This window comes from Salvelinus sp. IW2-2015, linkage group LG10 (assembly GCF_002910315.2).
Source record: "Salvelinus sp. IW2-2015 linkage group LG10, ASM291031v2, whole genome shotgun sequence".
Taxonomy (NCBI): domain Eukaryota; kingdom Metazoa; phylum Chordata; class Actinopteri; order Salmoniformes; family Salmonidae; genus Salvelinus; species Salvelinus sp. IW2-2015.
Window position 1 is genome coordinate 1,922,040 of NC_036850.1, and position 25,232 is coordinate 1,947,271.

The 25,232-nt window shown below is 42.8% G+C and overlaps 1 protein-coding gene across 2 annotated transcripts in view; it reads left to right on the forward strand.

Moving 5' to 3' along the window:
• Positions 1-25,232, forward strand: part of fam184aa (family with sequence similarity 184 member Aa) — a 70,816-nt gene that overhangs the window by 22,390 nt on the left and 23,194 nt on the right. For both annotated transcript variants that reach the window (XM_023995103.2, XM_023995104.2), the window contains exons 8-10: positions 15,897-16,018; positions 16,779-16,929; positions 18,919-19,131. In XM_023995103.2, the coding sequence (XP_023850871.1) occupies positions 15,897-16,018; positions 16,779-16,929; positions 18,919-19,131 (486 nt within the window). The remainder of the gene's footprint in view (positions 1-15,896; positions 16,019-16,778; positions 16,930-18,918; positions 19,132-25,232) is intronic.

Consider the following 25,232-nt stretch of genomic DNA (forward strand, 5'->3'; position numbering starts at 1 on the left):
GGCACTCAAGACATCCAGAGACTGTCCCGAATCCACTCCTCGCTTGTCTTGGTTGTGTGCTTTGGTTATTGTCCTGTTAGAAGAAACTTCGCCCCAGTCGAGGTCTTGAACGTTCTGGAGAGGTTTTCATCAAGGATCTCTCTGTGCTTTGCTCTCGTCATCTTTCCCTCGATCCTGACTAGTTCCCAGTCCCTGCCGCCTGAAAAACATCCCCACAGCATGATGCTGCCACCACCATGCTTCACTGTAGGGATGGTATCAAAAATCGAACCAAGTATCTTATAGTCACATGCCCGAATACAACAGGAAATGCTTACTTACAGCCCCTGACAACAATACAGTTTAAAAAAAAACAGATAAGAATAAGAAAATAAAAGCAGCAAGTAATTATAGAGCAGCAGAAAATAACAATAGTGAGACTATATACAGGGGGTACTGGTACAGAGTCAATGTGTGGGGCACTCGTTAGTTGTTGGTAATATGTACATGTAGGTAGAGTTATTTAAAAGTGACTATGCATAGATGATAACAACAGAGATAGCGCGGTGTAAAAGATGGGGGGCAATGCAAAGTATCTGGTAGCCATTTATTAGATTTTCAGAGTAGTAGAAGCTGTTTAGAAGCCAGGTATGATGGGCTGGTTCCTCCAGATGTGACGCTTGGCATTCAGGCCAAAGAGTTCATACTTTGTTTCATCAGACCACAGAATCTTGTTTCTCAATGTCTGAGAGTCTTAGGTGCCTTTAGGAAAACTCCAAGCGGCTGTCATGTGCCTTCTTATGATAGAGAAGGTCCGTCTGGCCACTCTACCATAAAGGCCTGATTTGATGCTTGCCAGAGAGTTTGTCCTTCTGGAAGTTCTCCCATCTCCACAGATGAACAGTGAAGAGCAACTCTGGGATCGTGTGGCCTTCTAGGCCAGAGTTTCAAAGAAAAAGCCATATCTCAGATGGCCAATAAAAATAAAAGATAAATGCGCAAAAGAACACAGACACTGGAAGCGGAACTCTGCTAGAAGCAGCATCCCGGTCACCTCTTCACTGTTGGACGTTGAGACTGTGTTTGCGCGTAGAGATATCTCCTCTTTTTTGACGAGTTTCATTAGAAAGTTKTTTGTTGCTGGCCATTTTGAGCCTGTAATCAAACCCACAAAGGCTGATGCTCCAGATTTTTTATATTTGTTTTATTTCACCTTTATTTAACCAGGTAGGCCAGTTGAGAACATTTACAACTGCTACCTGGCCAAAAAATAAAGCAAAGCAGTGTGACACAAACAACAACACAGAGTTACACATGGAATAAACAAACGTACAGTCAATAACACAATAGAAAAAAGTCTATATACAGTGTGTGCAAATGGCGTGAGGTGYTAAGGCAATAAATAGGCCATAGTAGCGAAGTAATTACAATTTAGCAAAATAACATTGGAGTGATAGATGTGCAGATGATGTGCAAGTAGAAATACTGGTGTGCAAAAGAGCAAAAAACGAAATAAAAACAATATGGGCATGAGGTAAGTAGATTGGATGGGCTATTTACAGCTGCAGCGATCGGTAAGCTGCTCAGATAGCTGATGTTTAAAGTTAGTGAGGGAGACAACTTCAGCGATTTTGACAATTCGTTCCAGTCATTAGCAGCAGAGACCTGGAAGGAAAGGCGGCCAAAAGAGGTGTTGGCTTTGGGGATGACCAGTGAGATATACCTGCTGGAGCGCGTGCCATGGGTGGGTGTTGTTATCGTGAGCTGAGATAAGACGGAGCTTTACCTAGCAAAGACTTATAGATGACCTGGAGCCAGTCCAGGTTTTGCAGCTCTTTCAGACCATCTGCTATCTGGATTTGGGTGAAGAAGAAGCTCGGGAGGCTTGGGCAAGTAGCTGCGGGGGTGCYGAGCTGTTGGCCGGGGTTGGGGTAGCCAGGAGGAAAGCATGGCCAGCCGTAGAGAATGCTTATTGAAATTCTCGATTATCGTGGATTTATTGGTGGTGACAGTGTTTCCTAGCCTCAGTGCAGTGGGCAGCTGGGAGGAGGTGCTCTTATATTCCTTGGACTTTACAGTGTCCCAAAWKTMTTTGGAGTTAGAGCTACAGGATGCACATTTCTGTTTYAAAAAAGCTGCCTTAGCTTTCCTAACTGACTGCGTGTTTTGGTTCCTGACTTCCCTGAAAAGTTGCATATCGCGGGGACTATTCGATGCTAGTGCAGTKCGCGCCAGGATGTTTTTGTGCTGGTCGAGGGCAGTCAGGTCTGGAGTATATKTTTTCTTAGTTCTACATTTTTTGAAAGGGGCATGCTTATTTAAGATGAGGAAATTACTTTTAAAGAACGACCAGGCATCCTTTACTGGCGGGATGAGGTCAATATTCTTCCAGGATACACAGGCCAGGTCGATTAGAAAGACCTGCTCAAAGAACTGTTTTTGGGAGCGTTTGACAGTGATTAGGGGTGATCGTTTGACAGCGGACCCATAGCGAATGCAGGCAATGAGGCAGTGATCGCTGAGATCCTGATTGAAAACAGCAGAGGTGTATTTGTAGGGCAAGTTGGGAAGGGTAATATCTATGTTTACCCATATCCCAGTTTTGGTCACCTAACAGAACGAACTCTGAAGATAGATGGGGGGGCAATCAATTCACATATGGTGTCCAGGGCACAGCTGGAAGCTGAAGGGGGTCTATAACAGGTGGAAACAGTGAGAGATTTATTTCTGGAGAGATTAATTAAAAAAATTAGAAGCTCGAACTGTTTGGGCATAGATCTAGAATGTATGACAGAACTTTGCAGGCTATCTTTGCAGTAGAGTGCAACTTCTCCCCCTTTGGCAGTTATATCTTGTCGGAAGATGTTATAGTTAGGGATGGAAATCTCAGAGTTTTTGGTGGCCTTCCTAAGCCACGATTCAGACACGGCAAGAACATCAGGGTTGGCGGAGTGTGCTAAAGCAGTGGGTAAAACAAGCTTGGGGAGGAGGCTTCTGATGTTAACATGCATGAAACCAAGGCTTTTACGGTTACAGAAGTCAACAAATGAGAGCGCCTGGGGACATGCAGGGCCTGGGTTAACCTCCACATCACCTGAGGAACAGAGGAGGAGCAGGATGAGGGTACGGCTAAAGGCTATCAAGACTGGTCGTCTAGTGCGTTGGGGACAGAGAATAAAAGGAGCAGATTTCTGGGTGTTGTAGGATAGATTCAGGGCATACAGACAGAGGTATGGTAGGGTGCGGGTACAGTGGAGGTAAACCTAGGCATTGAGTGATGATAAGAGAGGTTGCATCTCTGGATGCACTAGTTATGCTGGGTGAGGTCACCGCATTAGTTGGAGGTGGGACAAAGGAGGTATCTGAGGCATGTTGAGTGGGACTAGGGGACTAGGGGCTCCGCAGTTACCTAAAACTATCCTAAACAACAGTATACAAGGCATATTGCTTTATGTCTCTCTCTAATGTCAATCACAGGTGTTGATTGGGAGAGCTAGCTAAGACAACAACGGGTAAGACAACAACAGCTAATCAGCTAAGACAACATCAGGTAAAATGACGATGAATGGGCAGAGAGGGTCAGTTAACTACACACAGGGCCTGAGTTCGAGGCTAGTGCCGACAAACAAAATGGAGTTCCGTGATTTAATGAACAGTCCAGCAGGCATCAGCTATGTAGCCAAGCGGGAGACATAGCAGGCCGGGGCTAGTAGAAGCGTTTGCTCCGACGTTCGGCAAAGGCCGGTTGAGGGCACAACGGATGGAATTACGTCGGCAGACCAGTCGTAATGGAACGGTGGGGCTCCGTGTCGACAAAGGGTCCAGGCCAGTTGGTAAAAGKGGTATTGTATRTGGAGTAATTTTGTTTGCTAGCCGGGAGATGCGCCTGGCTCGCGGCTAACTGGTGTTAGCTTCGGGACAAGGGCGTTAGCCACTCGGTAGCAGCTAGCTAGCAGCGATGATCCGATGCAAAGGTCCAGAGCTTACGGCAAGAATCTGGTGGTGTAGTGGATTCTAGTCATGTTAGTGAAGAGTCCGGGAGGCATCAGCTGTGTAGCCGAGTGATCATAGGGTCCACTGAGCAGGCCGGGATGTGGGCCTGGCTCAAGGCTAGCTTCGGGGCTGGGACACTCAGTGGCAGCTAGCTAGCTAGCTGTGATTATCAGGAGTAATGGTCCAGGGCTTACGGCAGGAATCGGGTGTTGTAGTGGAGAAAAACGGTCCGATACTGGCATGCTGGCAAGTATTATCCAGGCTAAAAGCTGCTGGTGTCTGTGCAAAAGGTAAAGGCCGCTAGCAGTGGCTAACCATGACTAAATAGCTAGTAGCTAATTAGCTGGTTAGCTCCTGATGGCTATCTCCTGATGGAGGTTCTGGCTATAAGGTCTAAAAAATAGCAGATCCGTATCACATTGGGTGAGGRGGGTTGCCGGAAGGTATATTTAATTTAGAAATGGAAAAAGAGATTGAAAATATATTGAAATGTATACAAAAAAGACGAAAAATACAAAATGTACACGGGAGAACAACAAACAACYTCTGCACTGCTACGCCATCTTGGATACTKAACTAGTSTAAAGAAGSCCAGTTTTATTGCTTCTTTAATCAGGACAACAGTTTTCAGCTGTGATAACATAATTGCAAAAGGGTTTTCTAATGATCAATTATCCTTTTAAAATGATAAACTTGGATTTGATAAAACAACGTGCCATTGGAACACAGGAGTGATGGTTGCTGATAATGGGCCTCTGTACGCCTATGTAGATATTCCATAATAAATCTGCCGTTTCCAGCTACAATAGTCATTTACAACATTAACAATCTCTACACTGTATTTCTGATCAATTTGATGTTATTTTAATGGAACAAAAAATTTGCTTTTCTTTGAAAAACAAGGACATTTGTAAGTGACCCCAAACTTTTGAACGGTATAGTGTGTGTATATATTTGTTTTACAATGTTAGACTTTTTCCTTCCACTTTGACATTAGAGTATTTTGTATATCATTGACAAAATATGACAATTAAAATCAATTTGAATCCCTCCTTGTAACACAATGTGGAAAAAGTCAAGGTGTGTGAATGCTTTCTGAAGGCACTGTATGTTGACACTGGTATTTGCTGGATACTATGAAAAAGASGTTTAAAAGTAGTGGAGTTTCTCTTTAAGGCTCAGTGGCTTGATGAGGAATTGGAAAAACTGCATGGTTGAGAGAGATGAATCAAAAGGAGTGGCTAATAATTCTGGCTACACATCTGATTGGCAAATTTACTGTAAGTTGAGACATTATTTGACTAAACTGAACAAAAAGAAGAAACTGTATTATGAAAATAAAATAAATAATATAAAATATGATTTACTTTAAATGAAATTATAGGCAGAAAGACTCATTCAACTCCATCTTTCATTGAATCAGAAGGCTCATATTTCCAATTACAACTATTTAATTGGCAAAGTGGGCAAACTCAGACATGAAATGRCAATAACAAACTGTGAGCCATCATATTCATGCATGAAATACCTAATAATGAAAGAAAAGGATTGTAATTTTGAATTCTGTAAAGTTAGTGTGGGAGAGGTGGYYAAATGATTGWTGTCCATCAATATTTATACAACGGCTGGGTCTAATCCTGAATGCTGATTTGGTTAAAACTGCATTCCAGCCGGTGTCTATTCCACAAGTTACCACTGGCTAAATCTATGATGTTAAAATGCCTATTTACTCTGTTCCATTTGACTGCGCAATCCATTGTCTCATCAGACTCTCCACTATAAAAAGCATCTAGACATTATCTCACATTACTTTTAGACTAACATTTAGWTTTCAACAGCGGAGATTTGTATTAACCTTGCTGTCTGTCTCTCCGACATTTTGCAACATTGTTTCAATATTCAAATTCGATCTCCAACTGTCCCATAGTAATGAACGTGTAGTGGTCGGGAGTCATGACGAGAGAGAGAGGCAGGCAGTGTTTCTCAGCCAGTCAAAATCATGAATCAGCTGACATCATTTTTATGGATATATACAAGAAATGTCAATTTGAAAAAAGGTCAAACGAATTGAAGTGCAGCTAGTTTGCGGTCTTTCCAGCTTCAGTTTGAAGATATCGTGTTAGCTGTGTTTTTGGCTAGTTCCTCTGAACAACAGTGTCCTAACGAGAGAGCACATTTTCTATGCCATGCAAAATCGGSCCTCATTAGCTCATTGTTATGGATGTATCCAAATAAATGTCACTAGAAAGCAACAGCTTAAACAACTGTAGCTACTGTTGTTATTCTGTCTGCACTGTTTGACGTGACTGTAAATTAGCCGTAGTTGGCTAGCTAGCAAGCAAGGGATAAAAACGTTGCTTGCCAGWATTGCAATGGAACATTTAGAATGAACAACGAAAGAATAATATCATCAAAATTATGTTTTTAGTGAAAATATGTCAATCATTATTTGAATACTGTATGTTGGTTACCCGTTGTATAAAAGTGATAATGCCCTCAAAGCCGGTGTTTGGAGGATATATTGGAACTGTTCTTCTCTGGCCTAACAAAACCTGTGCTGATATATCCTCCAAACACCGGCTTCTCTGGCATTATCACTTAATGAGAAACCACCTGGCATTGACAATTTAGATGGAAAGCTACTGAGGATGGTAGCGGACTATATTGCCTGGAGAAAAGTGTTTGTCCTCAGACCTGGAGGTAAGCTTAAATCATTCCGCTACCCAAGAATGGCAAAGCGCCCTTTACTGATTCTAACAGTTGACCAATCAGCTTGATGCAAGCTCTGAGCAAACTTTTGGAAATAAATGTGTTTTCACAGATTAAGTCACAAAGACCAGTGAGGTTTTCCAGTGCTTCACAAAGGGTACTTTTTGGTAGATGTGTAAAAATAAAAAAGCAGACATTGAATATGCCTTTAAGTTATTAATTACAATACACCCAGTCAATACAAAGATACAGGCGTCCTTCCTAAATCAGTTGTAGGAGTGAACATAAACTGCTGAGGCCAATGGGGATTTTAAAACAGTTACATAGTTTAATGGCTGTGATCGGAGGATGGATCAACAACATTGTAGTTACTCCACAATACTAACCTAAATGACAGAGTTAAAAAAGGAATCCTGTACAGATATATTCCAAGACATGCATCCTGTTTGCAAACAAGGCACTAAAGTAATACTGCAAAGAATTTGGCTGTGTGGGACCCCAGGAAGACTAGTTGTCGCCATTGGCGTCAGCTAATGGGGATCCTAATAAAAATCATAAATTCAGACAGATTCAGGATGGCATTGACATTGGAGAGCTGCAATTCCTGTGACATGTGAAGGCCCACTAAGTCGATGGAATTTCTTGTCAATGAGTGTCAGGTTGTGTTGGTTCARTATAGTGATTATGTTCTTGTGACTCGTTTCAGGAAACTAGGCGTATGTTGCGGGTCACTACTTCACATTTGAACGTGAACTTTTTTAAATGTTTTATCAAAATGTGTTTTTTGGCAGAAATGCCTTTTGGAACATGTGAACTTTCATGTGCCTTAAGAACAAACTTGTATGCCATCTGTAAATACGAATACAGTTGTTAAATTACGAGCCTAGTTGGTTTAGCCACAGAAAAATACACCAACTTTCCCGCTAGCCATGATTGGCTGAGATAATGAGTAGGCTGGACATGCRGGGAGATGAGTTTGGATTGGTCTGCCATGTAGCWTGCTTCTGTCTATTTGAGCTGGTCAGTATGTGTAGGTAATCCTGTCTAACGCAGCTTTTTTATATACACTGCTCAAAAAAATAAAGGGAACACTAAAATAACACATCCTAGATCTGAATGAATGAAATATTCTTATTAAATACTTTTTTCTTTACATAGTTGAATGAGCTGACAACAAAATCACACAAAAATGATCAATGGAAATCAAATTTATCAACCCATGGAGGTCTGGATTTGGAGTCACCACTCAAAATTAAAGTGGAAACCAACACTACAGCTGATCCACTTTGATGTCATGTGCCTTTAAAACAAGTCAAATGAGGCTCAGTAGTGTGTGGCTCCACGTGCCTGTATGACCTCCCTACAACGCCTGGGCATGCTCCGATGATGGTGGCGGATGGTCTCCTGAGGAATCTCCTCCCAGACCTGGACTAAAGCATCTGCCAACTCCTGGACAGTCTGTGGTGCAACGTGGCGTTGGTGGATGGAGCGAGACATGATGTCCCAGAGATTGCTCAATTGGATTCAGGTCTGGGAACGCGCGCCAGTCCATAGCATCAATGCCTTCCTCTTGCAGAACTGCTGACACACTCCAGCCACATGAGTCTAGCATGTGCTTGCATTAGGAGGAACCCAGGGCCAACCGCACCAGCATATGCTCTCACAAGGGTCTGAGGATCTCATCTCGGTACCAAATGGCAGTCAGGCTACCTCTGGCGAGCACATGGAGGGCTGTGCGGCCCCCCAAAGAAATGCCACTCCACACCATGACTGACCCACCGCCAAACCGGTCATGCTGGAGGATGTTGCAGGCAGCAGAACGTTCTCCACGGCATCTCCAGACTCTGTCACGTCTGTCACATTGCTCAGTGGTAACCTGCTTTCATCTGTGAAGAGCACAGGGCGCCAGTGGCGAATTTGCCAATCTTGGTGTTCACTGCAAATTCCAAACGTCCTGCACCGGTGTTGGCTGTAAGCACAACCCCCACCTGTGGACATCCGGCCCTCATACCACCCTCATGGAGTCGTTTCTGACCGTTTGACGACACATGCACATTTTCAAATCAAATCAAATTTTATTTCTACAAACATGTTAGCAGATTTAATGCGAGTGTAGCGAAATGCTTGTGCTTCTAGTTTCGACAATGCAGTAGTGAATAACCAACAGTAATCTAACAATTTAACGATGAAAAAAACTAATTCCACGCTACTACCTTAACACACACCACAAGTGTGAAGGGATAAAGAATATTTACATAAAGAATATATGATGAGTGTGTACAAACGGCATGCAGATGCAGGTAGATGTAATAGAGTACTATAGTATACCATATGAGATGAATAACTGATAGTATGTAAACATAAAGTGGCATAGTTTAAAGTGGCTAGTGACATGTATTGCATAAAGATGGCAGAATGCAGTAGATGATATAGAGTACAGTATAATACATATGAGATGGTTAATGTAGGGGATGTAAAACATTGTATTCAGTGGCATTGCCTTAAAGTGGCTAGTGTACATTTTTACATAATTCCACACTTCCCATTTTTAAAAGTGGCTGGAGTTGAGTCAGTAGTTTGGCAGCGGCCGCTAAATGTTAGTGGTGGCTGTTTAACAGTCTGATGGCCTTGAGATAGAAGCTGTTTTTCAAGTCTCTCGGTCCCTGCTTTGATGCACCTGTACTAACTCCTTCTGGATGATAGCGGGGTGAACAGGCAGTTGCTTGGTGGTTGTTTGTCCTTGATGATCTTTATGGCCTTCCTGTGACATCGGGTGTGTAGGTGTCCTGGAGGGCAGAAGTTTGCCCCTGGTGATGCGTTCTGCAGACCTCACACTCCTCTGGAGAGCCTACGGTTGTGGGCGAGCAGTTGCCGTACCAGCGGTGATACAGCCCGACAGGATGCTCTCGATTGCATCTGTAGAAGTTGTGAGTGCTTTTGGTGACAAGCCGAATTTCTCAGCCTCCTGAGTGAAGAGGCGCTGCTGCGCCTTCTTCACAACCTGGTCTGTGTGGGTGGCCAATTCAGATGTCCGGATGTGTACACCAGGAACTTTAAAACTTTCCACCCTTCCCACTACTGACCCGTCGAGGTGATAGGGGGTGCTCCCTCTGCTTTCCTGAAGTCCACAATCATCTCCTTTGTTTGTGACTTGAGTATGAGGTTATTTTCCTGACACCACACTCCGAGGGCCCTCACCTCCTCCCTGTAGCCGTCTCGTCGTTGTGGTTGATCAAGCCTACCACTGTATGTCATCCGCCAAACTTGATAATCGAGTTGGAGCGTGCATGGCCACGCAGTCGTGGGTGAACAGGGTGTACAGGAGGGGCTCAGACGCACCCTTGTGGGCCCAGTTGGATTCAGCGGGTGAGATGTTGTACCTTACCCTCACCACCGGGGGGGCCGTCAGGAAGTCCAGGACCCAGTTGCACAGGCGGGTCGAGACAGGGGTCTCGAAGCTTGATGACGAGTTTGGAGCGGTACTATGGTGTTAAATGCTGAGCTGTAATCCGATGAACAGCATTCACATGGTATTCCTCTTGTCCAGATGGTTAGCAGTGTGCAGTTGGTTGCGATTGCGTCGTCTGTGAACTATTGGGGTCGGTAAGCAAAATTGGAGTGGGTCTAGGGTGTCCGGTAGGGGAGTGATATGGTCCTTGACTAGTCTCTCAAAGCACTTCAGATGACGGAAGTGAGTCTACGGGGGCGATAGTCGTTTGCTCAGTTACTTAGCTTTCTTGAACAGGAACAAGGTGGCCCTCTTTGAAGCATGTGGAACAGCAGACTGGATAAAGATTGATTTGAATATGTCCGTTAAACACACCAGCAGCTGGTCTGCGCATGCTCTGAGGACGCGGCTGGAATCCGTCGGGCCTGCAGCCTTGCGAGGTAACACGTTTAAATGTTTTACCACCATCGCGCAGTGAAGGAGAGCCGCAGGTTTTGGTTAGGGGGCCGTGTCAGTGGCACTGTGTTTCCTCAAAGCGGGCAAAAAAGTTAGCCTGTCTGGGAGCAAGACATCCTGGTCCTCGACGGGCTGTTTTCTTTTGTATCCTGATTAACTGTAGACCCTGCACATACTCTTGTGTCTGACTTGAATTTCGACTCGATTTTCTCTGTACTAGAACTTAGCCTGTTTGATTGCCTTGCGAGAGGATAGCTACATGTTTGTATTCGTCATGCTTCCGGTCACTTGCCCTGGTAAAAGCAGTGGTTCGCGCTTTCAGTTTTCACGCGCAATGCTGCCGTCAATCCACGTTCTGGTTGGGAAGTTTTTATCGTTGCTTGGGTACGACATCGCAATATGCACTTCCTAATGAACTCGCTCACCGACATCAGCATATTCGTTCAATATCTTGTGACGCGATGCGGAACATTATTCCAATCCGCTGACGAAGCAGTCTTGAAGCGTGATTCAGATTTGTCGGACCAGCGTTGAACAACCTGAGCGCGGAGCTTGTTGTTTGAGTTCTGTTGAGCAGGAATCAACAAAATGGAGTCGGTGTCAGCTTTCCGAAAGGGGCGGGGGAGGCCTTGTAAGCGTCGCGGAAATTAGTGTAGCAATGGTCCAGTGTTTTTCCAGCCCTGGTAGCACAATCGATATGCTGATAGAATTTAGGGAGTTTTGTTTTTAGATTAGCCTTGTTAAAATCCCAGCTACGATGAATGCAGCCTCAGGGTGTGTGGTTTCCAGTTTACAAAGAGTCAGATATAAGTTCGTTCAGGGCCATCGATGTGTCTGCTTGGGGGGAATGTATACGCTTGATTATGATTGACGAGAATTCCCTTGGTAGATAATGGCGTCGACATTTGATTGTAGGAGTTCTAGATCAGGTGAACAGAACGACTTGAGTTCTTGTGTGTTTATTATGATGGTCACACCACTTCTCGTTAATCATAAGGCATACCCCCCCGCCCCTCTTCTACCGGAAAGATGTTTGTTTCTGTCGGCGCGATGCATGGAGAAACCAGCTGGCTGCACCGACTCCGTTAGCGTCCCTTGAGTAGCCATGTTCCGTGAAACAGAGCACGTTGCAATCCCTGATGTCTCTCTGGAATGCTACCCGTGCTCGGATTTCATCAACCTTATTGTCAAGAGACTGGACATTGGCGAGTAGTATGCTAGGAGTGGAGCGCGATGTGCCGTCTCCGAAGCCTGACCACGAGACCGCCACGTTTTCCCCTTTTTCGGCGTCGCCCAGGGTCGCCGGCTGGGATCAGATCCATTGTATTGTGTGGAAGGCAAAACACTGGATCCGTTTCGGGAAAGTCATATTCCTGGTAGGAACGATGGTGAGTTGACGTTAATCGTATATCAGTAGTTCCTCCCGACTGTATGTAATGAAACCTAAGATTACCCGGGTACCGATGTAAGAAGGCCACATTTGTGGCCTGCTGGAGGTCATTTTGCAGGGCTCTGGCAGTGCTCCTCCTTGCACAAAGGCGGAGTAGGCGTCCTGCTGCTGGGTTGTTGCCCTCCTACGGCCTCCTCCACGTCTCCCGATGTACTGGCCTGTCTCCTGGTAACGCCTCCATGCTCTGGACACTACGCTGACAGACACAGCAAACCTCTTGCCACAGCTCGCATTGATGTGCCATCCTGGATGAGCTGCACTACCTGAGCCACTTGTGTGGTTGTAGACTCCGTCTCATGCACCACTAGAGTGAAAGCACCGCCAGCATTCAAAAGTGACCAAAACATCAGCCAGGAAGCATAGGAACTGAGAATTGGTCGGTGGTCACCACCTGCAGAAACCACTCCTTTATTGGGGTCTTGCTAATTGCCTATAATTTCACCTGTTGTCTATTCCATTTGCACAACAGCATGTGAAATTTATTGTCAATCAGTGTTGCTTCCTAAGTGGACAGTTTGATTTCACAGAAGTGTGATTGACTTGGAGTTACATTGTGTTGTTAAAGTGTTCCTTTATTTTTTTGTGCCAGTAATATATATATATATATCACATAGTAGAAGTGCATAAGTGTTTTGAATCAGTTGAATTTGAGTATGATAGCTAAGGAGATGGGGAAAAAACACCTGTTTCCAGATTACATCTTCAATCTAAGGGTAACCAMMGCATCCGTGACAGGGAGAAGCGTCCACCCATGATGTATACGGGTAAGAGAGTCTAGCTAGCTATATTTTCAGATATTACACATTTCTAATTTTGACAGTCATTTTCATTTCAAGTTAACGTGTACTGTAAGCTAGCTAGCTAACGTTAGCTGGCTGGCTCGCTAGCTAACGTTACGTGTATGATCTTATTATTCGTATCTCAGAGCCATTTGCTTTGCTATTTATTGAACCTGGTTGGTTAGCTACCTGCAGATTTATGCAGGGTAGTAACGTCATGAGTTGGGATTTTGGTTCAATTGTTTACCTAGCTAGCTACATGTCTTAACAAAATACTCTACTATGCAAGTAACCATTTCAATAGAATGTCCCTGCGACAACTGTCGATAGACAGTAAATTCGCTCTGGCTATCTACTCCGATTTCAGAGCACTCTCGTCTGAGTGTGCCATAGTGCTGAATAACTGACYAATTTGCGAACGCTCAACACCTGTTGAATATGGCCGGTGTCAGTAAACGTTGACAAAAAAGCGTCAATTGTTGATAGCAGCACATTTGCAGTCACCAATGCTCTGGATAACATAAAAACAGCCTAACCATCTCTGTTAGTGTGAGTAAAAGGGTCAGTGAGCTGTTGTCTCATTTGTGTCTGGGAGTAGCTAGCAAGCTAGCCAATGTTAGCCAGTTAGCTTGGGTGCTTGACTGCGGTTGTTAGGACAGAACACTCGGATTGACCCTTAAAGAGATGGGTGGGGCTAAAGCTTAAGATGGCGTGAATGATGCGGAATGGGTGTAGACAAAGAAGAGCTCTCCAGTAGGTACCAAAACATTCAGAGGAAATTTTCTCAAAAGTGAGTTTACAAGTTTATCAACTTTCAAAGCCGAATTACTTTCTCATTGTTCCTCAAATGCAGTGTATGATATACCATTTTGTAGCTTTGTGTCTGCTTTTATCCAATGTAAAAAATAAAAAACAATTTCAAATMMTMSTACTTAAGACTGAATCAAGGCAGTTGGTCACATATTGTGTGGTTGCATTCTCCCTATACAACAAAGTCAACATGTACAGCAACTCCAAGGCAGAAAACCAGGATGGTAGACAAGATTTTCTGGAAAAATAAAATGTGCCAGCTCAACCTGAACGGCATAAGAAGGCATTGGAACGTCCCAATGTGCATCACGAATGCAGTGAGCCAGCGTAAGGTCATGTTGGATTCAGGCAGCCATATTGGACTATCCATMAATTAAAGCCTACTTCTACAGTAAATGATAAGGTGACTTAAAGTGACTTAAAAGCCCAATCCTGGAGTGGGGGAAAATGTTAGAGCTAGGGAGAGGGTGCCTGAGTCCAGCGTTCGATTCTCTTTCCTTTCGTTGGAGCATGCTACATGTTGCAATAGGCCTTTAGAATAATGCAAAACATATAATTGACTATATCCAACTTGATTAGCGGGAAACAAACCATGCCAGTCAGTCTACACATCCGGCCCATCGAATCTATACTATACCGAAACTGATTTCACACATAAAAGTTAGCCTATAGTTAAGGGGGGCCCTAATGTTATTGCAAGTGTAGGGGCTAAACAAATAAATCCACAGAGGAACCTTTGACTGTAAAAAATGTCAGTTTTCAGTGTCTGAGCCCATTTGCTTTCCTTAGAGCCGATTTAAATTAAAATAGCCACAACATTTCAAAAAATGTAACTATGTATTTATATCAGGCAGGACCATACAGCATTGAATGAGAGCAAATTTGACTTGGAAAGTTGACTAATAAGCTACCAAAAAGTAAAACTTACATTCATCATAAATATTAATTGTTGGTATTTCCACCTATTGTATCTCTGTTGTTTACAGGTCTATATTTCTAAGATGCATTAAAATACGCTAATGCTGTTTCTTTGTGTATGTAGTGCAGACAACTGACTACTTGTATTTCAAATGTAAAAAATATCAAAGCTTGCAATATTGGGTTCCATGAGCTTATGTGGCCGATTCACCCTCCAGCCAGGCATATTCTGTACTTTTTGAGTTTAGGGGGCGTGTCACAATATCTATACATTTAAATTTGCCATAAAATATTTTACACAACCATACTTTTAAAATATGGGATACATAAGAGACATGGTTGTCTCCAAAACTGAAGACCTTTTTGAGGTTTGGCCACTATCTTAAAAGGGAAACGGTTCATGGTAAAACCCTATCCCTCTGCAAATAACCTTTAAGAATCAACTTTCCTAAGAGTGTATGGCTACAATTATTTAGGCAGTTTGGCTTATAATWATTGACAAGAATCACAGTTGGTACATCATTGTGCACATGTTGTACACATCACGGTAGCCTACAGTTGGCAAAATAACTAAATTGATTAACGCTGCAATATGTCATTTTTTCATGTAGAAATGTGAGTTATAGACCTGTCATTCCCATTGAAAGCAATTCTAAGAAGCGGTAGATCTGTTCTATGCTTCCCGTTCATAAGTTTTGTTTTTGCGTCTTTTACTTTTGGTTTTGTACACCAGTTTCAAACAGCTAAAAACACAATTTTGGGGGTTATTAAAAATATATTTTACAACGGTTTAAATGGTGCATAAACTGGAGTTCAGCGAACTATTCAAATTTGCGTAAACAGGATATGGCGGAGCAACAAAGTCATTGGTGGACACAGAGAGACAAACATTTTGATTCTGTTTTTAGTGGAGATCTTCTATGTGTAAAGTAATGACACACTTAGTTGTTCTATGAGTGGTCTGAGGCAGTCGTTAGCTTACAAGCATTTTCAAGTGCAACATTAGTTACAATAGTTTTGGGAAACGGCTCTGAAACTTTGCAATGCTTCTACGGAGATTCTAACGATGAACTTAGCCTTAAGATGCTTTTGGCAAACCTGTCCCTGGTTAATAGCTTGGGTTGATGTGTAATTACAGAGTATATCCAAAGAGAAACAAAGTGGAACATTTATCATTATAATCTTGCTTTTGGTGTCAGTCTAAACTGCAAATTCTCCTCATTGAGAAGGAAATAGTATATATATWTTRTTTTAACCAAATGTTTAACTCCATTGCCCTTTTCTGTACTCATAACTAATATTGTATCGTGCCTCAACTTCCCTGAACTTGTCTCTGGTTTGTCCACGTGTCCAGGAGGAGATTGAGACCCAGAAACAGCAGCATGAAGCCAGGGTAATGTCAATAAGGACAGAGGAGAAGCAGAAAATTGACAAAATGGCTGAAGACCTGGACCAAAAATGGACTTATGCTCTGAGGTAGGACTTTATGTCAGCCAGTAGGTAACATCGTCGCTAAGCTATTGTGCATAGTGCAGATAAGCCTGGAATAACAACTCAAATATGGCCTATGTGGTAGTGACTAAATAAAGAAAAATTGTTTGGCAGAATTAGATTTTAGCGAATCACATGACTGCAAGGCGTGGCTCCGAATCAGAGGTACACAAGATAGGGGAATGGGTTATGAGGTTCGGAGGGAGATTATTTATTAGAGATAAAGCCAATGGGGAGGGGTTTGGAGGGAGATGATTGATTAGAGATAATGGCAATGGCTACAGCAGGTAGCCTAGCGGTTCAATCAAATCAATCAAATGTATTGATGAAGCCGCTGGTTCGAAAGGTCGCTGGTTCGAATCCCCGAGCCTGCAATGCAGTTAACCCACAACAACACCTGCTCCCTGGGCATGATGACATCGATTAAGGCAGCCCCCCCTGCACCTCTTATCAGAGGGGTTGGGTTAAATGTGCAAGACACATTTCGGTTGAATACATTTCTAGATTGGTTCTTTTTCTACTGGATCAGGACTTTTACCCACTCTTTCTATTGGGTTTACAAAGGCTATGTTTGACTTGTTGATCCAGTAGACCTTTCAAGCATTGGGCTGAAGTGTCTGGTGAATGAGTTTACCCAGTACGGCTGTGCAACCCAGAATCTGAGATGTAGTGTTTCAGGCTTCAGGATCATCAACGTCTCTCTTTCTCTCTCTCTACCCCTTCCTTCCCCTTACCCACTCTATAGGGAGGAGTTGAGGTCGCTGAAGGAGGAATTGACGGAGGAATATGAGGCCGACAGACAAGCCTCCTTGTCCCAGCTGTCTCAGCAGAAGGAGCTGGAGTTGATGGCGGCCAGGGAGGGCTGGCAGAGGAAAGTGGAGGACCTGCTGGAACAGGTAGTGTAACACACTCCCTTTCGCATTGTCACGATTTTCAGTATCACAGTACTTTTGAGTAAGTAAGGAAAGAAAACATGAAGCAGACTGAATTTCCTGAGGAAAATGGTTTTAATGTTAACATGTGGATTTATGTTGTCACATTTGTTAATTTTTCAAGCTATAGCTCACCATTTTACTTGAATCAGGTTTGTAAATGACCATAGAGTTTAGTCTGTCTTGTTTTCTTTTTTTGCCATGGAAAATGTAGTATCATATCATCACGATACTGGGATTGTAACAACACTACAGCCTGTTGAACACGTCACACTCACACTGCACCGAATACCCTAGTTTCAGACTCCTAATTATCCGTACACTACATAATATTCTAGGCACTTCCATGCCAGTCGGAAGAGCTAAAGTGTTTTATCTCGGAACACTCAAGTTGCTCTCTCTACCGACTGTAGGATAAAAGGAACATGAGGTGTTAACCACACTGGGTGGAGACCTGAATGGCAATGTGTCCAGCCTGAGACATGCCCGTTTTATCTTATCTTGATTATTGCCCAGTCATATGGTCTGGTGCTGCAAAGAAGGACATAAAAACACTTCAGCTGGCCCAGAACAGTCTTGCTCTTCAGAGGGCTAAAGTATGCATGACGGTCTCTCTTTTGGCTAAAAGTATAGGAGAGACTGAATGCATCACTTCATTCCAAATTGTTTGCATAGTCAACTTACACACAGCACTGACACATTTCACAGTCCTCAAATCCAGAACAAATTCAAGAAAACGTACATTATTATATAGAGTAGGGGTGTGAACGTTTAAATGTTAAAACGTTTAAACTAATTTGGGATTCTTAATGTTAAGAAATATCCATATCCGAAAGACAATGTGAATATATATTTTTTCTTCACTTAATTAAAATCACAGTGCAGGTATCACAAAACATATTATTGTCTGTGTTATAGGATATAAAGGCCTGGGAAAGTTGTAATTCAAATAAAACTGAAAATAGGCAAACTATTAGAGTTTTAGCAACTAGGAAATAACAAAAAAATACCCATTAAAATCCGTGACCACTTTTTGGAAAGGGGAGACTCTCACAACCCCCACAAGTGTCAGAAAGACTTGTCTGAAGTACTGTCAATGTGCCAACTTCTGTTTGGTAGCACCCAAACCATTTTGGTTACAAACTAATGGGACCCCACTTTGGAAAGGGGAGATTCTCAAAGGTGCGTTTTGCTCTAGGACCCTCACAAGTGGGTCTTCCAAATGGACAATGACCCCAAGCATACTTCCAAAGTTGTGGCAAAATGGCTTAAGAGCAACAAAGTCAAGGTATTGGAGTGACCATCACAAAGCCCTGGCCTCAATCCTATAGAAAATGTGTGGGCAGAACTGAAAAAGCGTGTGCGAGCAAGGCCTACAAACCTGACTCAGTTACACCAGCTCTGTCAGGAAGAATGGGTCAAAATTCACCCAACTTATTGTGGGAAGCTTGTGGAAGGCTACCCCGAAACGTTTGATCCAAGTTAAACAATTTAAAGGCAATGCTACCAAATACTAATTGAGTGTATGTAAACTTCTGACCCACTGGGAATGTGATGAAAGAAATAAAAGCTGAAATAAATAATTCTCTCTACTATTACATTCTTAAAATAAAGTGGTGGTCTTAACAAACCTTAAACAGGGAATTTTTGATTTGAACTGTATATTTTATTCCCCTGTAGGTAGAGTGTTAAGATGACTTTGTAATGAAAAGCGCTATATACAAATATAATAATAATTGTATATATACATATATATATTTATTTTTTATTTTTTATTAATACACTGCAGGGGAAAATGAAGACGAAGTGCACATTGATCATGGTTGTGTCCTAAATGTCACCCTATTTCCTATATAGTGCACCTTCTGACCAGTAATGCAATACAGGGAATAGCGTGCCCTTAGGAACACATAGCATATAACACACCCCTCCCTCTCATCCCTTTCTCTCCAGATCTCGCTGCTGAAGCAGAGTCTGGAGCTGCAGCTCTCCCAGTCCCAGGGCGCGCTGCAGCAGCTGCAGGCCCAGTTCAGCCAGGAGAGAGAGCACCTGAGCCATCAACTCCAGGAGCTGCAGCTGGAGCACCAGCGCAGGGAGCACCGGCTGCAGGAGGCTCAACGCTGCGCCCATGGCACACTGGAAGACGCCCGCCAGCACCAGCTCAGGGTGAGAGAATAATACACACACACACCCCTCATATATATTGTGCAATCAGAAGGTATTCATACCCCTTGACTTATTCCCCCAAAAATTGTGTTACAGCCTGAATTCAAAATTGATGACAATCAAATTTTATTTTATAACAAATGAGTTGAATACTTATTGACAAAATACATTTCAGATTTTCATGTTTAATTAATTGGTCAATGTTTTTGTCAAGGGGTGTGTATACTTTCTGAAGGCATTGTAACTACTTTGTACCCATACACATGCTCCATACACCTCACTCATTGACCATTGTTTCTCCAATAGTTTTTGTGGCATAAGACAGCATGTACTGTTAACCATCCCCTACTCTGTGTCTCCATATCCTATCAGATACTTAAATGTTTTACATTTTAGTCATTTAGCAGACGCTCCAGAGAGTAGTGAGTGCGTTCATTTTTAGACTTTTTTTGTTGTTGTTGTACTGGTCCCCCATGGGAATCAAACCCACAACCCTTGCGTTGCAAGTGCCATGCTCTACCAACTGAGCTACACAGGAGATATACATTGTCACTGTCACTCATCTGAAATGGTCACTGTGTCTCACTCTCCCTCTTTATCTCCCTCCCTCACTTTCTCCCCTCCCTTTTTATCTGCCTCTCTAGTACCTACAGTAAATGCACTTTTAGCCAGTTTATTAGGTACACCACCCCGTTCATGAAAATGCTTTGGTCCTACAGACAGTGAGTCATGGGACCGCTATATAAAACAGACAGACAGGCATCGAGGCATTCAGTTACTGTTCGATTGAACGTTGGAATAGGCAAAACGAGTGACCTAAGGGACTTTGAGCTTGGTATGATCGTCAGTGCCAGGCGCGCCGGTTTCAGTATCTCAGAAACGGCCGGCTTCCTGGGCTTTTCATGCATGACAGTGTCTAGGGTGTACAGAGAAACATCCAGTCAGTGGCAGTCCTGTGGGCGAAAACAGCTCATTGATGAGAGAAGTCCAGTGGCCACGTGGTCACCAACATTGGACAATTGAGGACTGGAAAAACATTGCCAGGTGGTGTACCTGTTACGTCATGCTTGATGAAAGAGTCAGCATTTGGCGTAAGCATCAGGAGTCCACTGGCTCATCCTGCCTGGTGTCAACTGTACAGGCTGGTGGCGGTCGTATAATGGTGTGGGGAATGTTAGGTCCCTTGATACCATTTGAGCAACGTTTGAACGCCACATCTTGTAGAAACCTTGCCCCTGAGAATTCAGGCTGTTCTGGAGGTAAAGGGCGGGTCCAACCCGGTACTAGATGGGTGTACCTAATAAACCGAAACACTGAGTGTATTTCTCTTCTCTTTCTTATACCTCTCCATTTCCTCCAGCTGGCTCCTTCTCTCTCTTTTTCTGCCCCTCTCTTCTCCTAATTTATCTATACCCCTGCTCCCTTTCCTTTCTTCCACTCAGCCCCCTTCCTCTCTCCATTAGTCCGTGTCCAGTTGGATTCATTCCCATTCCCACCCTTGTGTCCATGTCACCATCTGGATGTGTCCTCTGACCTTAAGCCTCAGTCACCAAACCAAACCACAGATCAGTGAGTTGGAAAAACTGCAGTGCTGCTGCTACCAGATTTGCTGATGTAATGGCAAATAATCCCAATTGAAAACCACTGCTGAATTGTTGCCCGTTACAAGAATGTGGGCTTCTTCAAGAAAGACTTCAGGCTCTAAAGAAAAATCATGGAGTTGCAGGTATAGTAATTAGATTTCAAGTATGCATCAAAGCAGTATTTATATTGTAGTGTGAAACAAAAGGAAGTTAGTCTCCGTAATAATTCAGATAATATTCTGTGTTTGCGCAGTAAGGATATTGTTTTTGTCGGTAATACAGTTACTAACTTTGATTGAATTGGGACCTTAATAACTCTACTGGCCTCTTACCTAACATATCAATCCATTTCGTTTGTGAATACAGTGCAATATACCGTATCGACCAGCACCTGTTGGCAGTGTTATCAGGACTAACCTCCAGTAAATTTGATTGAACCCAGGAGAAAACCTTTGATGTAGAAAAAGCGGCATACAGAGGCTAACAGGCTCTATATTTGCCTCGCACCCATGCTGGGGCCTTGAAAGCTATACCTCTTAAGTTACTGTTCCATAAGGGTTAACAAAAAATGTTTTAAAAATCAACAGGCAGCTGCTTTTATATTAAAATGTATCTGGAGAAGAAAAAAAGGTTGTTCTTCATAGTCACAGTGCAGTGCTTGGTCAAAAAAAACAGCACATATTTCACTGAACAAAAATATAAACCGAACAAATTTTCCATAAGCACAAAAAGCTTATTTTGGTGCACTAATTTGTTTATATCCCTGTTGGTGAGCATTTCTTCTTTGCCAAGATAATCCATCCACAATGACAGGTGTGGCATATCAACAAGCTGATTAAACAGCGTGATCATTGCATAGATGCACCGTGTGCTATGGACAATAATAGGCCACTCTAAAATGTGCAGTTTTGTCACACAACACAATGCCACAGAGGTCTCAAGTTTTGAGGGAGCGTGCAGTTGGCATGCTGTGTGTAGTTATGTCCACCAGAGCTGTTGCCATAGAATGTAATGTTAGTTTCTCTACCATAAGCCGCTTCCAATGTCATTTTAGAGAATTTGGCAATACGTCCAATCGGCCGCACAACAGCAGACCACGGCCAACCGGACAGCTGATAAAACTGTGGGTTTGCTAAACCTAAGYATTTCTACACAAACTGTCAGAAACTGTCTGAGGGAAGCTCATCTGCATGCTCGTTATCCTCAACAGGGTCTTGACCTGACTGCAGTTTGGCGTCGTAACCGACTTCAGTCTGAAAATGCTCCCCTTCGATGGCCACTGGCACGCTGAAGAAGTGTGCTCTTCACGGATGAATCACGGTTTCAACTGTACAGGGCAGATGGCAGACAGTATGGGCTCGTGTGGGCGAGCAGTTTGCTGATGTCAACGTTGTGAAAATAGTGCCCCATGGTTGCGGTGGGGTTATGGTATGGGCAGGCATAAGCTACAGACAATGAACACAATTACATTTTATCAATGGCAATTAGAATTTATCCTGATGCTTATTGTCATACCATTCATCCACCGTCATCACCTCATGTTTCAGGATGATAATGCACACCCCCATGTCGCAAGGATCTGTACACAATTACTGAAAACGGAAAATATCCCATTTCTTCCATGGCCTGCATACTCACCAGAAGTCGCCTATTGAGCACATTTGGGATGCTCTGGAAGAACGTGTACAACAATGTATTCCAGTTCATGCCCAATATCCAGAAACTTCACGCAGTCATTTAAGAGGAATGGGACAACATTCCACAGGCCACAATCAACAGCCTGATGTGTCGCGCTGCAAGAGGCAAATGGTTGTCACATCAGGTACCGACTGGTTTCTGATCCACACCCCTACCTTATTTTTAAAGGTACTGTTTCTGTGARCAACAGATGCATATCTGTATTCCCAGTCATGTGAAATCCATAGATTAGGGCCTAATGAATTTATTTAAATTYACTGATTTCRTTATATGACTGCGTGGCCATGCACGCCTCCAACTCAATCATCAAGTTTGCAGACGACACCACAGTGGTAGGCTTGATTACCATCAACAATGAGACAGCCTACAGGGAGGAGGTGAGGGCCCTTGGAGTGTGGTGTCAGGAAATAACCTCTCACTCAACATCAACAAAACAAAGGAGATGATCATGGACTTCAGGAAACAGCAGAGGGAACACAATGCATCACCGGGGGCAAACTACCAGCCCTCCAGGACACAGCACCCGATGTCACAGGAAGGACAAAAATATCATCAAGGACAACAACCACCCGAGCCATTGCCTGTTCACCCCGCTCTCACCCAGAAGGCGAGGTCAGTACAGGTGCACCAAAGCTGGGACCGAGAGACTYAAAAACAGCTTCTATCTCAAAGCCATCAGACTGTTAAACAGCKATGACTAACATAGAGAGGCTGCTGCCAATATACAGACTCAAATCTCTTGCCACTTTAGTAAATGTAATACATTAATTTAATAAAGGTATCACTAGTCACTTTAAATAACGACACATTAATAAGGTCTACAGATCCTACATTACTCATCTCATATGTATRTACTGTATTCTATACCACCTACTGCATCTTGCCTATGCCGCACGGCCATCGCTCATCCATATATTTATATGTACATATTCTTATTCATCCCTTTACATTTGTGTGTACAAGGTAGTCGTCGTGAATTTGTTAGATTACTTGTTAGATATTACTGCACTGTAAGAACTAGAAGCACAAGCATTTCGCTACACTAGCTTTAACATCTGTTAACCATGTGTATGTGACCAATACAATTTGATGTTTTGTGATAATATGTCTTATTGTGAGGTCCCTGGCAATTCTCAATAATTATGGATATGAATATCATTCTCTTCATGGTGTTGTATCCTGAATAGGTACACAAAAAAGGTAGAAATATGAAATATCCTTCTTTTGATATGAACTGTAACTCAATAAATCTTTGAAATTGTTGCATGTTGCGTTTATATTTTTGTTCAGTATAATTTGAGACACTAAAATGGTGGACAGTTGTTTACCTCATGGTAGTGGGCTGCTCTGTCCGTAAGCTCATCCATCTGTAATGTCAGCCTTTGTCACATCTTATTGTGATATTTGACATCAATGATATATCTTCAAGTGCGTGACGATACTTAACATTGTGATGTGCAAGACTATAACTTGAGAGACTGTGCAGTTCTCTCAGTTAGGCTGAGAACTCAATATTGTCATGCCCTGACCTTAGAGAGCCTTTTTATTTCTCTATTTGGTTAGGTCAGAGTGTGATTTGGGTGGGCATTCTAGTTTTCTATTTCTTTGTTGGCCGGCTATGGTTCCCAATCAGAGGCAGCTGTCTATCGTTGTCTCTGATTGGGAATCATACTTAGGCAGCCTGTTTTCCACCCTTGTTTGTGGGAGCTTGTCTTTGTATAGTTGCTGTTTAGCGCTACAGAGCTTTACGTTCGTTTCGTGTTCTGTTGTTTTTGGTGTCATTTGAAAATAAAGATAAAAGATAAATAAATAAAAGTCTCCTTCCAACGACGGACGTAAAAAAATATGTTGAAAATTAAGCCTAAATTAATGAACTAAGGCTTATTGTTTTGCCATGCTAAGATTATTTAATGAGAATACGACTATAATATTATAAACAAGCACATAAAATGGCACAGTCTGGAATGATCTAGTCATTAATGGCGCYAAAAGGATTATATTGGATATCACAATATTTTGAGAAGCATATCATAGAACATGTCTCCTGTCAGAACAGAAATTACAAGATGATGTTATAATTTTATGTTTTATGCAACAGAATAAGGGGTTGTTAGAACGCTCATCTGTGTGTCTTCTACTGAGGATGGMCCTCTGGAAGATTGACGATGTCTTTGGGTGATACCGCATTCCAGAGCATGAGTTAATGTTTCTGTCCTGTAAGGTACCAGGGAGAGATGACTCCAGGGCCAGACCCTGGTCTCTACACAATGAGATACTGTCTGCTGTGAATTAGAAGTATCTTTCATACAAATCCTAACATTGTGACCCGTTTCATACATCTGTTGTTTGTCATGTAGACTGAAGGAGGATGGACTTTGCTATAAAATGCTGTGGCTCAAAACAGCTCGTTGAGTTCTCAGTGATCACCTCCAGGGGTGATTACCAACCAGCTCCATTACTGCAGTAATTAAATAATAAAGTTTGATTGTTTTGAAGAAATCTAAAAMTCTCTCCTTTTGATTACAATAATTCCACCACACTCCTCCCTAGTGTGTATTAGGGGTGTGCCCATCTGGCCATATTCATAATCGTATCCGTAAATTGACAGTTATTAGTCGGATCAGATAATACTCATAATCGGAATAACAGAAGTGTTTTAAAATGCCTAAATAGAGGATGGCAATACATAATCATCTCCCTGCAGATGAAGCTGAAGATCAGTAGCGCAGCAGCTGACTTGTGTGTCTGTTCTCAAAACATGCCGGCGGATGAGTTTGCTGACACTCAGCCAGAACGCGCATAAGCTTCTCGTATGTTTTT